The 13,371-nt window shown below is 48.3% G+C and overlaps 7 protein-coding genes across 7 annotated transcripts in view; 3 read left to right on the top strand and 4 right to left on the bottom strand.

Moving 5' to 3' along the window:
• The window catches only part of TERG_05079 (uncharacterized protein), a 2,219-nt gene extending 1,126 nt beyond the window's left edge, over positions 1–1,093 (bottom strand). The window contains exons 1-3 of the mRNA XM_047748366.1: positions 677–1,093; positions 187–599; positions 78–105 (exon numbers count right to left, since the gene is read on the bottom strand). Coding sequence (XP_047604347.1) covers positions 78–105; positions 187–599; positions 677–860 — 625 coding nt within the window. The 5' untranslated portion in view covers positions 861–1,093. The remainder of the gene's footprint in view (positions 1–77; positions 106–186; positions 600–676) is intronic.
• Positions 1,094–2,396: 1,303 nt separating this feature from the next.
• On the bottom strand, positions 2,397–2,831 carry TERG_12239 (uncharacterized protein; the record flags this gene model as incomplete). The annotated part of the gene is made up of 1 exon (XM_047751226.1): positions 2,397–2,831. One exon carries the CDS (start codon positions 2,829–2,831, stop codon positions 2,397–2,399), a length of 435 nt encoding a protein of 144 aa, XP_047606498.1.
• A 136-nt stretch (positions 2,832–2,967) lies between these two features.
• On the bottom strand, positions 2,968–3,534 carry TERG_12238 (uncharacterized protein; the record flags this gene model as incomplete). Its single annotated transcript, XM_047751225.1, has 2 exons — positions 2,968–3,405; positions 3,433–3,534. The coding sequence occupies 2 exons, from the start codon at positions 3,532–3,534 to the stop codon at positions 2,968–2,970; spliced, it is 540 nt and encodes a 179-aa protein (XP_047606497.1).
• A 2,376-nt stretch (positions 3,535–5,910) lies between these two features.
• On the top strand, positions 5,911–7,235 carry TERG_05077 (uncharacterized protein; the record flags this gene model as incomplete). Its single annotated transcript, XM_003234433.2, has 5 exons — positions 5,911–5,969; positions 6,107–6,210; positions 6,266–6,369; positions 6,449–6,824; positions 6,874–7,235. 5 exons carry the CDS (start codon positions 5,911–5,913, stop codon positions 7,233–7,235), a joined length of 1,005 nt encoding a protein of 334 aa, XP_003234481.2.
• Positions 7,236–7,986: 751 nt separating this feature from the next.
• TERG_05076 (uncharacterized protein) lies at positions 7,987–8,710 on the top strand (the record flags this gene model as incomplete). The annotated part of the gene is made up of 5 exons (XM_003234432.1): positions 7,987–8,006; positions 8,106–8,180; positions 8,246–8,289; positions 8,384–8,473; positions 8,532–8,710. 5 exons carry the CDS (start codon positions 7,987–7,989, stop codon positions 8,708–8,710), a joined length of 408 nt encoding a protein of 135 aa, XP_003234480.1.
• A 1,728-nt stretch (positions 8,711–10,438) lies between these two features.
• On the top strand, positions 10,439–12,298 carry TERG_05075 (uncharacterized protein; the record flags this gene model as incomplete). The annotated part of the gene is made up of 3 exons (XM_003234431.1): positions 10,439–10,812; positions 10,894–11,432; positions 11,493–12,298. 3 exons carry the CDS (start codon positions 10,439–10,441, stop codon positions 12,296–12,298), a joined length of 1,719 nt encoding a protein of 572 aa, XP_003234479.1.
• An 841-nt stretch (positions 12,299–13,139) lies between these two features.
• The window catches only part of TERG_05074 (uncharacterized protein), a gene marked incomplete at its 3' end in the record, with an annotated part of 2,940 nt that continues 2,708 nt past the window's right edge, over positions 13,140–13,371 (bottom strand). Inside the window, exon 2 of the mRNA XM_047748365.1 lies at positions 13,140–13,364. Within this exon, the coding sequence (XP_047604346.1) occupies positions 13,140–13,364 (225 nt within the window). The remainder of the gene's footprint in view (positions 13,365–13,371) is intronic.

The following is a 13,371-nucleotide window of genomic DNA, read 5'->3' as shown; positions in this document are numbered from 1 at the left end:
CTCGCTGGATGAGCTGCTGCCCTGGCATCCCAGGGGCCGCGAGAGCTCAGGAACCCCGTCGTGCGGCCCATCAACACTCCGCACTGATGAATAGTGCTGGAAGTTCTATATATAACCGTTAGATTATGCTAGTGAACTTAACACATAATGTATAAATATATATATATATATATATATATTACTTACGTGATAGGCAATGTGCACCGGCTGGTTCTCCCTGCCTTCCAGGCTACCATGGCTGGTGAAGGGAGTGATGCCCTGGTCTGTATAGACGTAGACATCCCTCTGGTAAGCCTGGCAGAAGGCTTGGATCTCCACCGACCCGCCCCAGAACCCGGTCTCCTTCATCTGCGTGAGCAGCTTCTCGAATTTGGCCCACTGGCCCTCCGAGGTCGCTGCCCGGTCACTGTATGACTGTGATTTGGACCGGGCAGCTGCTGCTCGCCTGGGAGCTCTCCTCTCCCCTCCTACATCCGGCACAAACTGCACAAAGTATGCCGCGTTTGTGCGGATGTGTTCGACCAGTCGTTCCCGGATTTCTCCTTGCCGGCCCTGGTGACCGTAGAGCTGGTCGGAAAGGGAGTAAAAAAGGCAATTGCCTTTTTATTTTTCATTATATGACAGCGGTTAGCTAGGCCATCCCAACTACTTCTCAAGGCGATGCAGTGACACTCACCGTCTCCCGGGGTTGGTACGGCGTAGAGCCGCCGCTCCTTCAGGCACTCGATGTGCAGGTCGTCCTCCTGCAGCATCTTTGCTCCCCCAGCCTGCTTCCCGGACCCCTTGCCTCCCGGCTGAGAAGTTAATCTTGCCGGAGACATGATGGGCACGATCCTGCCGTGGGAGATGGAGTCAGCCATGATCGAAGTGGTACCGCCCGTGAGTCAATCATGGGGAAGTAGAGGCAGCAATTGAGGGCATCAGAGTCCCTCAAACGGTGGAAATGCAGCAGCAGGTGCACTCTCACTGGGAGAGGCGTCTGGTACAGAGAGGTATATGCAAGGGGAACGTAGCAGGAGTGTAGTAGAGGGTGAGTATAACAATCGGCCAGAAAAGAAAAGACAATGAAGGCAGCAGAAAAAGAAAAGAAGGCTGGCCAAGAGAGAAGCTTGTGAATGGGATGGGAACGGGGCCCTTGCCGGGGAAGCCCGCAGCTTCCGGCAAAGCAAAGAGAAAGGCGCAGGCAAAGGGTGGTGATCGGCAGCAAGACGAGCTGGATGTCTGCTTGTATAGATACAGCCTGTTGCTCTGTCGTCTCTCGCCTCGTCTTGCGCTGAGGAAGCTCGGAAGTTACATGGACTTAAGGATGCCAAGAGGGATGTGCTTAGGTAAGACGGGAGAGGGGAGGTCATGTGATGCTGCAGAGCCCCATGGAGCAGGCGCTAGGCTTCTTTGGGAAAGACTTACCAACAACAACAACAACGTTAGATATCAAAAGGCCAGAAGAAGTGTATCTGGCCTTGGATATACAGCACAGTGATGCGAGGGTATCGCAGGGTGGATATCTGTTGTTTCGAATTTTCAGGAGTCAGTAGGCTGCTCGTGGGGTGGATGTGGAATGAGAGCGCGATATACCACTGTGAGGATGAGGCAATGCTGTGTTGAAAACAGCTTGATAGTATGATATTATTCGTCTAGTATGATACCATGATATGAAGAAGTGAAGTTTTGGTGAGAGAGGAAGAAGAAGAGGAAGAAGAGGAAGAAGGCCAGGAAGCGAGATATTTATACCCATCTTCAAGCTGGCAAGATCACTCTTTCCTACAGCGAGTCGATGACGCTATTGACTTCCCAAGGGAAGCCGTGACCGACGTCAACTAGAGATATCCGGTATTAAGTTTGTGTGTTTGTATGGCGCTGGAAATATTTGTGCAAAACAAGCTTAAACGCTGACGTCGTTGACTTTTCCCCTTGCAACGAGATATCCCGAGCTTACTGCAAACCGTCCGAGTCACGAAAATTTGACCTGGGTCAATGACGTCTATCGATAACATCATACACTACAGCTCCTCCCAGATACTTCTACAACAGGCCAATACCCCAAGAAGCTAGTGCTGTATACTCTTTTTCATATGTTTCGAGCCAAGTCGTAGTTTATATCATTTAGAGATGAAAATATTAATGTAATATGCAGGGATGTATATATGCAGAGGGTATCCTCTCTGCTATTTACCTACACCGCGCTTATCCAAAAGTACTCCAATCTCTCTATCCTGTAAAATTTCATCATGCTCCTTCCTCAGTAGCTTCGGTACATTTTGCTCAAAAGTAAAAAGCCCAAGTACTCTGCGCATTCAGTTCGGTGCTATCGCGACTAAATTTGAGCCAGACATGCTGCAGCTGTTGCGGAATAAGAGCATATCTCGTTAGTTTGCTTTCTTCCGCACACTCTTCTATCATGGTATCCGTGTGCCCATGGCTCCTCTTTTGAAGATAAGCTCTAAGACCATCGACCTGATCCCTGGGAACACCATTCCCTGCGTACAACATCCGTATGGAGCTATCTCCGCAACTCCATGTAGGGGGGATAACGAGTATTTTCCGATCATATACATAAGGGCAATAAAGGCCGGGACACAGATCACGCTTATTGCCAGAGTGGTAGGGAAGTCGATCAGGGAACGATAGGAGCGGAGCCGGCGGACGACGGCCAGACAGGAGAAAGTAAACAGCATGGCAGTTGCAAAGACAAGAGGCATGTTCCCATAGGCAAAGTCAGACGACTCCCACCCGAGGGCTGTTTCTGTGTAGAAGAGGCGAAGGTATATCCAAGGTCGTTTTTTCGACGGCATTCGCTTGATATCGGCTAATGCTCTTAGCGTCTTTGCCATTCAGCCCTCCGCGATGATGATGTTGTCCTCCAATACCACGGTGTACGGGGCGTTGGATTTCTTACAGGAATTCAAGGTGTATACATGATCATTAGCTGGTCAGCACCTTCCTGTATAAAACTGAACAAAACAAAACTCACAACACTCCTTTTTCATAATAATTCCTTTCAGTTTCCAGTTTCTTGAGATGTTCCAACTGACTCGCAGTGACATTGTAGCTCTCTGCGACATCCGCGAGCCGGTCAACCCATATTTGGCCCCAACTCGGATGTCTCTTCGGGTCCGTATCGGCGAAGAGGATGCGAAGATGAAGTGTTCGTCTTTCTCGTGGATCAAGTCCTACGAGAAGAGATCCAATAGACGGGTCGAAGTAGTCATCTGCCTCTCTCCGGACAGTCACAAACGCAACACAGAACAATGGATCCGCACCACCTTTGACGGAAGCAGGCGGCTCGACACGCGCATTATTCCTAGTAATGAAGCGGTGCGCCTCTCTCTCTCGACTCATACTATACCCCAAGTCATATACACCAGCTCTGTCGTTGAAAAAGGCAGAGTGAGGGTCCCGCCAGAACTGTTATCGACAGTACTGGAATATCACCATCCAGATAAGTGCTGCGGCCATCAGTGTTTTAACAGCCGTCAGCTTAAGTAGTTGGAAGGCAGAGTGCATCGATCCAATGCTTTTCCCCATCTCTGCCATTTTTTCCCCTCCGGCCTGAAGAGCAATACGCAGTAATAACTGTTCTGAAAAGCCAGGAGGCAGCAAAAATCCGCGGACAGCAGATATTTTCTCCAAAAATTGACCAGCATCTTTCATTACTCTGGTTCCAAAGGTTCCATAACGGTTATAATGGTACTGCAAGGATGCCCCTGCAGTGTCAATTGCCTGCTAGTGTAATAATGAAGGGCATTATTACTTTTTCATTGTCTCCAAAAGGCGCATCGCCCCTTGTGAGCTCAGAAACACGGTTGCGAGTATTTCCCGTCAAAAGTGAGACGAAAGAGACCAAATACCAGAAGAGAAAATCGTGGTAATTAATTCTCTTGTACTTTGTATTCTGTACTGGATAGGTTACCTTCAGTACCTCCTGGAAGAGCAAAGATGGGTCCGGAGAGGAGTTCTGGAGAACTCTGCTATAAATCAAGCCGCCAGAGTCGAAGGATTCCCTGGCAAGTAACCTAATTTCGATAGAGCTCCTCTGACGTCTATTCACGAGTTAACCGTACGGAGTAGCTAGGGCCTAGACTATCTCCCCTCATTACGTTAACTATCAAGTTCTGTGTGAACCACAGGTAGTGCGCTAATCCCGCAGGCATATACAGGATTTTTCACTCCAAATTCAGGAAAGATTCAATGTCTATCCAGGACATATATAAACCCAGGGCCACTCCTCCAAAGTAGTGGGCAGCGACAGACGACAACTTCACTCTCACGTAAATGATGGTCACGCTCAGAGAAGAAAGTCCCAGCTTAGCGATATTCCAACGCAAGACATAAATATAGCATATTGATTGGTCATTTTCGTCCAGCCCCGTACCAACGCTCTGGGTGCTCTGCATGGGAGCCAGTGTCCATTGATGGTCAGCCAGGTAGTCCAAGGTATTTCGACGATCCACACCGCTACATCGTGACTAGATGTCCGCGGACCTGTTGACATAGAGTGTATTTTGCATGATCTCGTAAATTTATCGTGCATATCCATCTTCGGGGCTTGAATTGGGATGTTCGAGGAAAGAATTGCGGGTAAAATTGCTGGTCGTTCTATGGTTTTTTTAAACGCATTGAGCTAGTTATATAGGGATTAGTCAGTCATCAAAATGACGAAGGTTTCAGGCCAAAAAAAAAGATAATCAACAACTCAACCTTACACCGTCAAGCATCGCTTCTAGGGCCTAGCAACGATGTTTGTTGATCACTCCCCCTCGTCATTGGTTCATTCTTGGAATGAAGCATAGGAATGTCCTCTATTTAAAGGATAAGGATTATTATTTAAACAAACTAGAATCAGTGCCATCTCTCGGCAAATGAAGGACCCATATGCATTTGCTCCCGAGTTATTTATATCGAAGATAAAGGCGTATTATCTCCGAGGAAATCATCCCAGACCTTCGAGAACCATAACTAGAATACCGAGATGACCGCTTCCGTAGTGCCCACACACCGTGCAAAGGTGACAGTTCTACTTGCAGCAGATAGACGGAATGCCCAAGTTTAACGTATTGATGAAAGCATGGCCTGTCTGTACCAAAGCTCGCCCTGGTGTCCACAACATCATTGAGGCCGCTGTTAGTAGTCCTAGAGAGTAAAACCCTTGCAGCTTTTGGATTTCTGGTATATAGTCAAGTGGTCCTCCGTCGTTAGATGCATTGGTGGTCCGCTATCGCCCTTGTTTGAACTAGACTGTAAAGTTTCCAGGTTCCAGGGTCAAATCAACGGATGGGTACCGCTAGGGCTGACGCTCCTGGGGCTGACAACTGCAAGAATCCGCTGAGACCGTAAGTAGGGGAATATATGAGTGTCCGCTATCAGCTATATATGTCAAATGCTTAGGTGGGAGGTCGCTAGTTGGGGTGTTACTCGAACAAGGGCGCTAGGCTTTCTGACAACCAAATGAGGCGTCGCATGAATTAAAACTTCTCTTTTTTTCTGGCCAGCCATTTAACAAAAGATAGTGACTCCAAGTTACACTGGACAAACAAGGCCACACTGAAGCCATGCTTCGCTGTGCTGATATCGGTAATTTCCCCAAACGCGGAGAAGCGGAGCCCCGAAGTTAAGCTCTGGCCTATGACTAGTTATTTATAACCCGGCTTTACCTCGGGCTTGTCTGATTCCTCGTCCTCTTCGCTTGCTCGTCTTCCCTTCATCAACCACCAAAAAGCCTTCCTTGCACGTAGCAGAATGGCGGCTACTAACAAAATTGTTGTTATTGGGTATGTTGGTGCCAGGGTTCAAGTGTTGCTCTTTGTTCTTTTGTTCTAATGCACCTTTCGCAGGGGTGGAGTTATCGGGTTAACGACCGCATACTTGCTCTCCAAAGATAAGTCGAACCAGGTCACTGTTGCTGCAAAGCATATGCCTGGGGACTATGACATTGAATACTGCTCCATGTGGGCTGGTGCCAACTTCCTTCCGTATGTTCAATGGTTTTCCAGATCCTAATGAAGGTTCACTTTAGTCGGGCCATGGCATGGCCCAGGCCGCCCGGCTAGTTGCATTCTACCTCCGGTATGCTAATCAATGGTCAATTCACGCATTGTTTGTGGAATAGAACTGGTGCTGAAGGCTCTGCGCATGCCCGGTGGGAAACAAACACCTGGCCTGTTCTTGAAGACCTGGCTCAAAATCACCCGGAAGCTGGCATACATTTCCAAAGTAAGAATGCTCAAAATACGTCTAAAACATTAGCTATACTAATTTATAAATACAGAGTCGGTTGTAATAAATCGAAAGAAGGATGCAAATTCTTCTACAGGACTATGGTTCAAAGAGCTACTCCGTCCTGATCCTTGGTACAAGGACATTGTGCCTGGTGTATGGATCTCTTATACCCAAATATCCCATGTTTGAATCGAAATTACGATCATGATATAGCTAACAGCCGTCTACAAAGTTCACACTTACTCCCGATAGTGATCTTCCAGAAGGAGTAGATAACCAAGCTGAGTTCACTTCAGTTTGCATGAATGCGCCCATCTACCTGGCATGGTTGGTATCACAGTGCTGCAAGAATGGAGTCGTTTTCAAGCGTGCTACCTTCAAACATTTATCCGAAGCCGCCAAAGTACATTCCTCTGGCCAGAGGCCTGATGTTATCGTCAACTGTACCGGCCTCGGGTCACTGAAGCTAGGCGGAGTCGAGGATACTAAGATGTACCCTGCTCGCGGCCAGGTTGTGGTTGTACGAAACGACCCAGGTGCCATGTATTCCTTATCTGGCTGTGATGATGGGGATGACGAAGCTTGCTACGTGATGATGAGGGCAGCCGGTAAGTATTCACTTCACACTAATCAACTAAAGACTAACAGTTTTTGTAGGGGGCGGAACTATCCTAGGCGGATCCTACCAGGTAAATAGCTGGGATAGCCAGCCAGAACCCAGCCTAGCAGTACGCATAATGAGACGATGCGTTGCCGTCTGCCCTCAACTTGTTGGCAAGGATGAAAACGGCAAGCAGAGAGGTATCGAGGGTCTTGATATCATTCGCCATGGCGTTGGCCTACGGCCTCTTAGACAAGGAGGTACGAGAGTTGAAAAGGACAAGATCGATGGCATTGCCGTGGTGCATAATTACGGCCATGGCGGATTCGGATACCAGACTTCATTTGGATGCTGTGCCGAAGTTGCTGCTTTGGTGAAGGAGACTTTGGCAGAAAAGAAGATAAAAGCTCGGCTTTAGGGTATCCAAGACCTCTACCGTATACGTGTCCGCTAATCAGGTAAAGCCCTCGATGTCAACGTCTCTGGCGCCGAGAAGCCCATACTTAGATCGCCAGTGAGTTAAAGAGAATATGATTTAGGGACTCGTTCTCAATTAAACAGCCAAATTTGAATATTTTTATACAAACATAATAAGATGTATTCTGTTCCCAATTAAACGCTCTCACTCCAAGCTATCAACTCTTGACTAATACCCCTTTCCTAAAACGGGAGGAGGTAATAAGGCACGTGACAACAACTACGTAATCTCTTACTAAGCTAATAACAAATGCTTGCGCCTTGATGCTTGCGTTTATAATTGCTTCAACAGCAAACAACAATAGCTCCAAGGTACGTAAGGTGATGGCTTTAAAGCTCTCATCAGTGACATCCATCTCTGTGTCATCGGGAATCGCGTTGCTAATCGTGTTGATAGCTAAGCGTAACCCTCCCTTATTCGCTAAAGCCTCGCCGACGTCAGCAAGCTAGCTGTCTCGAACTCCCTCGCTGCCTAGGCCACGACATTCCTCCTCTCACGACGACCACGAGCTCTATAAACTAGGCTAATATTCGCTTTTTGTCTTTTGAAACGTATTGCACACCGCCGAAATTTATACACCCCTCTGCACCCTTTGTTATTCCGAAGATACCAGACAGAAACGAGGAACTTTTTACGATAGCTTTCACGACAACTCTGTTCATTCAATTAGTGTATCATATCAACAAGCAAAATGGATCTCTCTAATGCATTGTGAGTATATGCTGCGGTAGTACCGCCTGCGCCATGCTGGCTCTGCGGCTGCGTTATTTCTCTCAAAACTCCGGAAGCTAACATATCTTGACTCTGTAGCCGTTTGGTCAACTTGGGGGTGGGTGTTATAATGATCTTGGGTGGAATCAGTCAGTTCTTTTCTGGCCCGCTGTTGTAAGTTCATCTTCCGAGCCTGTCGATCCATTATTTTGGGCGAGAACTTACTAGCGTTTTTTTAGCCGAAATATCATCATTGGAGTCTATGTCATCCTTTTCGGTCTAGGTATGGTGCTTCTATAGTCCGGACTAGTCTATAATCTGGCTGTGGATGTTATGTTATAGCTTACGGATGTACTAACGTGGACATTCTATCACAGCCACCGCTGGTATGGAGCTGGTACCGAACGTTCCACCATACATAACCAGACATGCGTCCTTCATGTTCTCCTTCATCGGACGAGGAATCTGTAAGTTGCATCAACCTTATTCCCCACGTATATAGCGCCTTACTAATATCTACTGCAGTCTACGTCTTCGTCGGCTGCATCATCCTCGAGTATAACGTTCTGCGTATCATTGCCGGATCGCTTATCGGAATCGTTGGCCTGGGCTACTGTGTGCTCGAGTACATCCCATCCATAGAACCACCAGCCAACATGCGCGAGGATGGTGGTGACCCGGGCTGGGGCGCTGAGCAAGTTTAACGGTGGTCCTGGCCCATCTAAGCTTGACACGCACCAAGAATTCGCTCCCGATACAGAGTATCCCGCTAAGCCCTTGCTCTTAATATTGCGAATATCCCACATCCATCCCGACATTATTCCTTTTCCCCTACTTACCTGCAACGCACATGAGAACTGGGATGGCTATACCGTTTCTTCTTCACTGACCTACCCCCTATCGACAACTTTCCGGTCTTCTTGTCTTCCGCTAGTATCATATTTGGGATATACCATTATTATCACAACTTGCTCCCGCTTCACTGTACTGTAGTATGCTACTTTAGGTATAAGAGTCCACCACTTTCCCTGCCGCTAGCCCCTTTTTCTCCTTTTTTTTCCCTGTCTGGAGTCAATGCATGCATGTCCCTTGCTAGGGCGAACTTCCCTGACTAGGGTAATATCACGTGTTACCGATCCAAAAAAGGAAATAACCAACCAAGATTCTCGGAGTTATGCTTACGTTTGTCTCTAGCCAATCAGACAACATGTAGATGCCATTACCAACGCCAAGACCCAAAAATAAGAAAGCGCGACGGCCTAGCAAGTGGGGCTGATGAGGTTAAATTTCTTATCAGCAAATCTGATCAGCAGAAAGACGAAGAGGAAGAACGACGAGATGTGACGACGAGGGCGTAAAAGGAGGAGAGAAAAAAAGGTGCAACGAGAAGAATAGAAGGCAAGGTCAGGAAAATATTTATCTAGGCGATAACCGGAAGGGAAGGATTAAAGGGCGGGAGGACGGAGATTCAAAGCTTGCGGTGGCGTGCTGCGTGCACTGATGATCAAGATAAGATAATCAACGGGGGAGATAATCAGATTCGCTCGTCCGTGAAAAAGGGACGTACGCAGAACCAGCCGCAGCAACACCATGACGAAAGGAGAGAAAAAGCATCACACGACCCAGAATCAAGCATAAGCGAGCGCGCTTGCAGCAGATCCGTCTCAACCTCGCTTTCAACGGTCCCTTCGCCCCCAGAATCAGTGTATAGAGAATAGCTGAGGCACTCGACCCTGTGGGTAACCTCAGGCAAGCGAAACAAAAGGAAGCGAAAACCTTGGTGAAGATCTGATAAGGACAAGCATTTTTTCTTCCTTTTTTTTCATTTCTCCAACTTGGGACTTTTTTTATCTTGGGAGCCTAGTTTAATCTTCCGCTCTCCTGGCCAATAGTAGGTTGACTATTTCGCTTGTCGTGTCATCCTCTTGTCGCAGTCTTCTTTCTCTGCCTGTCCTGTCGTCTCAGCTCCTTTTCTCTGTTGGCCCCTTTGGTAAGAAGATCCTTCATTCTCCTTATTCTCGTCAGCGCTGGCTTTCGCAGTATAACGACTCCTCATTCTCGACCGTCCAAAGCTTCGGCTTAAAGGAGCCTGCAGCCGGCAAGACATGAGCAAATATTGTTGCTAACTCAATACCGAAGGACCAGAAGCACTGAAGGCTGCCATATTACCCTCGCCCTCCTACTATAGCATATATTGTCCAGCGTATAAAACTCTCTCTGCTTGTCGCTTGAAGCATTTTCGCCAGTGGCAAACGTCCTGATCAAACGACCCCCAAAAGACCCCCCCGATCGCAAACAAACAGTCTTATCTTTTACCCCAACGGTTGCCCCGTCGTTTGACTCGGGCTTACTAGCGTATTTTGGGGGGTGACTTCTCACGGAGGAGGGTCTCTTTAAGAAGAAAATATACCCGATAGGTACGGACGCTGCCGATGCTCACTCTTCGATCTTCATCAGATACCGTACGCGGATTCCCAGCTACAAAACGCGATATGATACGCCAGCCATCTGCCGAGGACCTTGATGCTGCACATCAGCTGGTTTCTTCTGCGCGAGGCGTCGCGGACTTCCGGCCTGATAACTTTGACGCCAGCCGGTCGCCTGACGGAGATAAGGCAAGCGTCGGTACAGGTGCAGCCATGGACGACGCTGCCTCGAGTGATCAAAATCAGAGTGAGTCGCAGCAGCAGCAGCAACAGCACAGTCAAGCCTCGGAGCAAATATCGGCGCCAGAAAGCTCAAGTCGCTCGAGAGCGTCGCCAAAGGCTTCGCGGAATACAGAGGTCTTCTTGGGACACCAGTGTGTGTAAGTGCTCGCATGTTACAACCACCTACACAGTTCGTACGTCTACTAGGCAGATATGCTAACATAGCATTCTCTACGCAGGAACTGTGGAACAAAACGAACTCCTTTATGGCGCCGATCACTGTCTGGTTCAACTATCTGCAACGCTTGCGGCCTATATCTCAAAGCTAGAAACACGGACAGACCTACAAACCGGGTCCGTGACTCCGGAGCAAACGCAAGCAGTGGCTATGCGAATAACTCAACTTCAGATCCAAGAGCTTCTCCTGTTGCGAGTGATGTGTCTGCTCAGAACGCATCCGGCTGTGGATCTACTCCGGCAGGCACCTGTCCCGGTGGCGGGAGCTGTAACGGAACCGGCGGCGCGGTAGGATGCGATGGATGCCCGGCGTACAATAACCGCGTATACAAGGCAGCTCCTCGAGCTCCTTCAGTCCGTCAAGCGAGAGCATCTCCATCTGCTCAGACAAGCGAAGAACAGGCTCAGAGCGGACTGGATGCTTTAGACAGCGCATCCCAGGATGCCAGCGGAATGCCCAAGGCTTGTCAGAACTGTGGCACTACCCTCACTCCGCTCTGGAGGAGAGATGACCAGGGGAATACCATATGTAATGCTTGTGGTAAGTAGACTCTTCTCAGTTTATCTCTTCTTCGCAGCTTTGCTAATCAGTGATGTCCAGGCCTCTATTACCGGCTTCATGGGAGTCATCGGCCCGTTGCTATGAAAAAAACAGTTATCAAAAGACGAAAGCGGGTCGTTCCAGCTCTTAGAGACCGTTCTCCAGGAGCTGGGTCTTCAGACAATTCTTCAGTCTCCCCTGAGCTACACTCTGCCAGCCTTGCAACTAGTAATGCCGATAGCAATGCCTACCCTTCGTCTGAGAATGGAGGACCTAGCTACGGGGCCGCCCAGTTTCCTCATAGTGCTCCTCCACCTATCGACTTCACAGGCTACTACAGCAAACCAACACAATCTACCTCCTCCCCCGGCCTAAACACTCTGATCAATCACTCCCCCAACACTAAGAAACGGACTCACTCTGAAAGCACCTCTACTGAATCCGCACCCCCAGCTACTCGTATACAGTCCGACATTTCAGCTTCTGCACACCTCCCTCCCATATACCCAGCAAGTGCTCGCGGTCTACCAAATTCAGGCCGTCTAAGTTCAATCTCCTCCTTGCTCAACCATACAGATCCCAGTTTTACCGAATCCCACGTCGATTCTGCTCTTGGCTCAAACCCTCCAGCCAGATCCCAGACACAAACTCAACCTCAACCTGGCAGTCGCTCTTATTCACCGAATCCAGTGAAAACCCCGTCTACCCAGCCAGCACATGGCAGCCACTCTATTCCCCCGCCGTCTCTTACACCCACAGCTGACGATAACGTCAAGGCGGCGAGAAGAGCTCAGCTGCAGCGTGAGGCAGAGAAGATGCGTGAAGCTTTGCGTGCAAAGGAAAGGGAGCTGGCTTCATTAAAGTAGCCCTCAGTCTCTTATCTCCGTGTCCCTGTCCGTTGATCAAGGAATATCAGTCGATGATATGGCTTTTATACCCTTTCTTTACCCTATTTTCACTTTCGCTTGTCAGCGTGTAACTTTCTTACTGGACATTTAATTTCCTACTATCAATTTGTCTTTTCTTGTTGTCTTTCTTTCTGTGTTAATCTTCTCTATGATATATGACTTTGCTTCCATGCTAGGTGTTCGGTCGGTATAAGCTCCCTGTGATATTCGGATAGGCAGGCTGGTCGGTGGATGCATGTATCTTTTCTTCTCCTTACTTGTTTCCTAGCTGTATCTCACTTCCTGATGAACAGGCCGAGTCCGGTCAACTCCCCTTTTATTCCCTTTCAATTCAGCCTCGCTGCTCTTTGACAAGATTATTATTTAATTGATGAAGAATTTGTTCAATGCCTAATACACAGACTTTTTTTTTTCGTGTCTTTTCGGCTTAGATACATCCCCGTTCAAATCAGCAGTACATTGTCACAAGGCAGGCAGCAAATCTCATAGCAAATATCGTTTCAACCACCACCTCCCAGCAACGATGTCACCCCTTCCGTCTACTTCGTTGACAGATAAACCATGCTCTGTGGCCTCGAACGCGTGACCTTTCGTAGGTACTAAAAAAGTAAGAGTCTGTTCTCCATGTCAAGTTGAGTCCCAGGAAGGCCCATCACCCACACTATATCCACAATCCACCAGAGTGAACAAAACCACGAGAAGGACATCTTCGAACTTCAACTGCGAGAAACCAGCAAACAAGCAGACTTGATAACAACCAGCTACCCTATTATCGTCATCATCATCATCACGGTGATCCCTAAATCTCACTAGCCAGCACACACTGCGAGAGCGGCGACATGGGCGTAGGGCGGATTCTTATCCTCTTGGGAACACCCCTCTCACACATTCCATTCTTGAAGTCCTTTCTCGACCAGCATCTCCAGTGAGGATTCAGCAACCCGTTGAACGGCAGCCATGGCTCTACATAATAAGAATCCGAGTCAGTTGAATCGAGAACCGGCCGTTTCTTACCACGCTTGACCTTATCG

This window comes from Trichophyton rubrum (genome assembly GCF_000151425.1).
Source record: "Trichophyton rubrum CBS 118892 genomic scaffold supercont2.5, whole genome shotgun sequence".
Classification (NCBI taxonomy): Eukaryota; Fungi; Ascomycota; class Eurotiomycetes; order Onygenales; family Arthrodermataceae; genus Trichophyton; species Trichophyton rubrum.
Note: the sequence above shows the minus strand (reverse complement) of the source record. Positions and strands in the feature narration are given on the sequence as shown.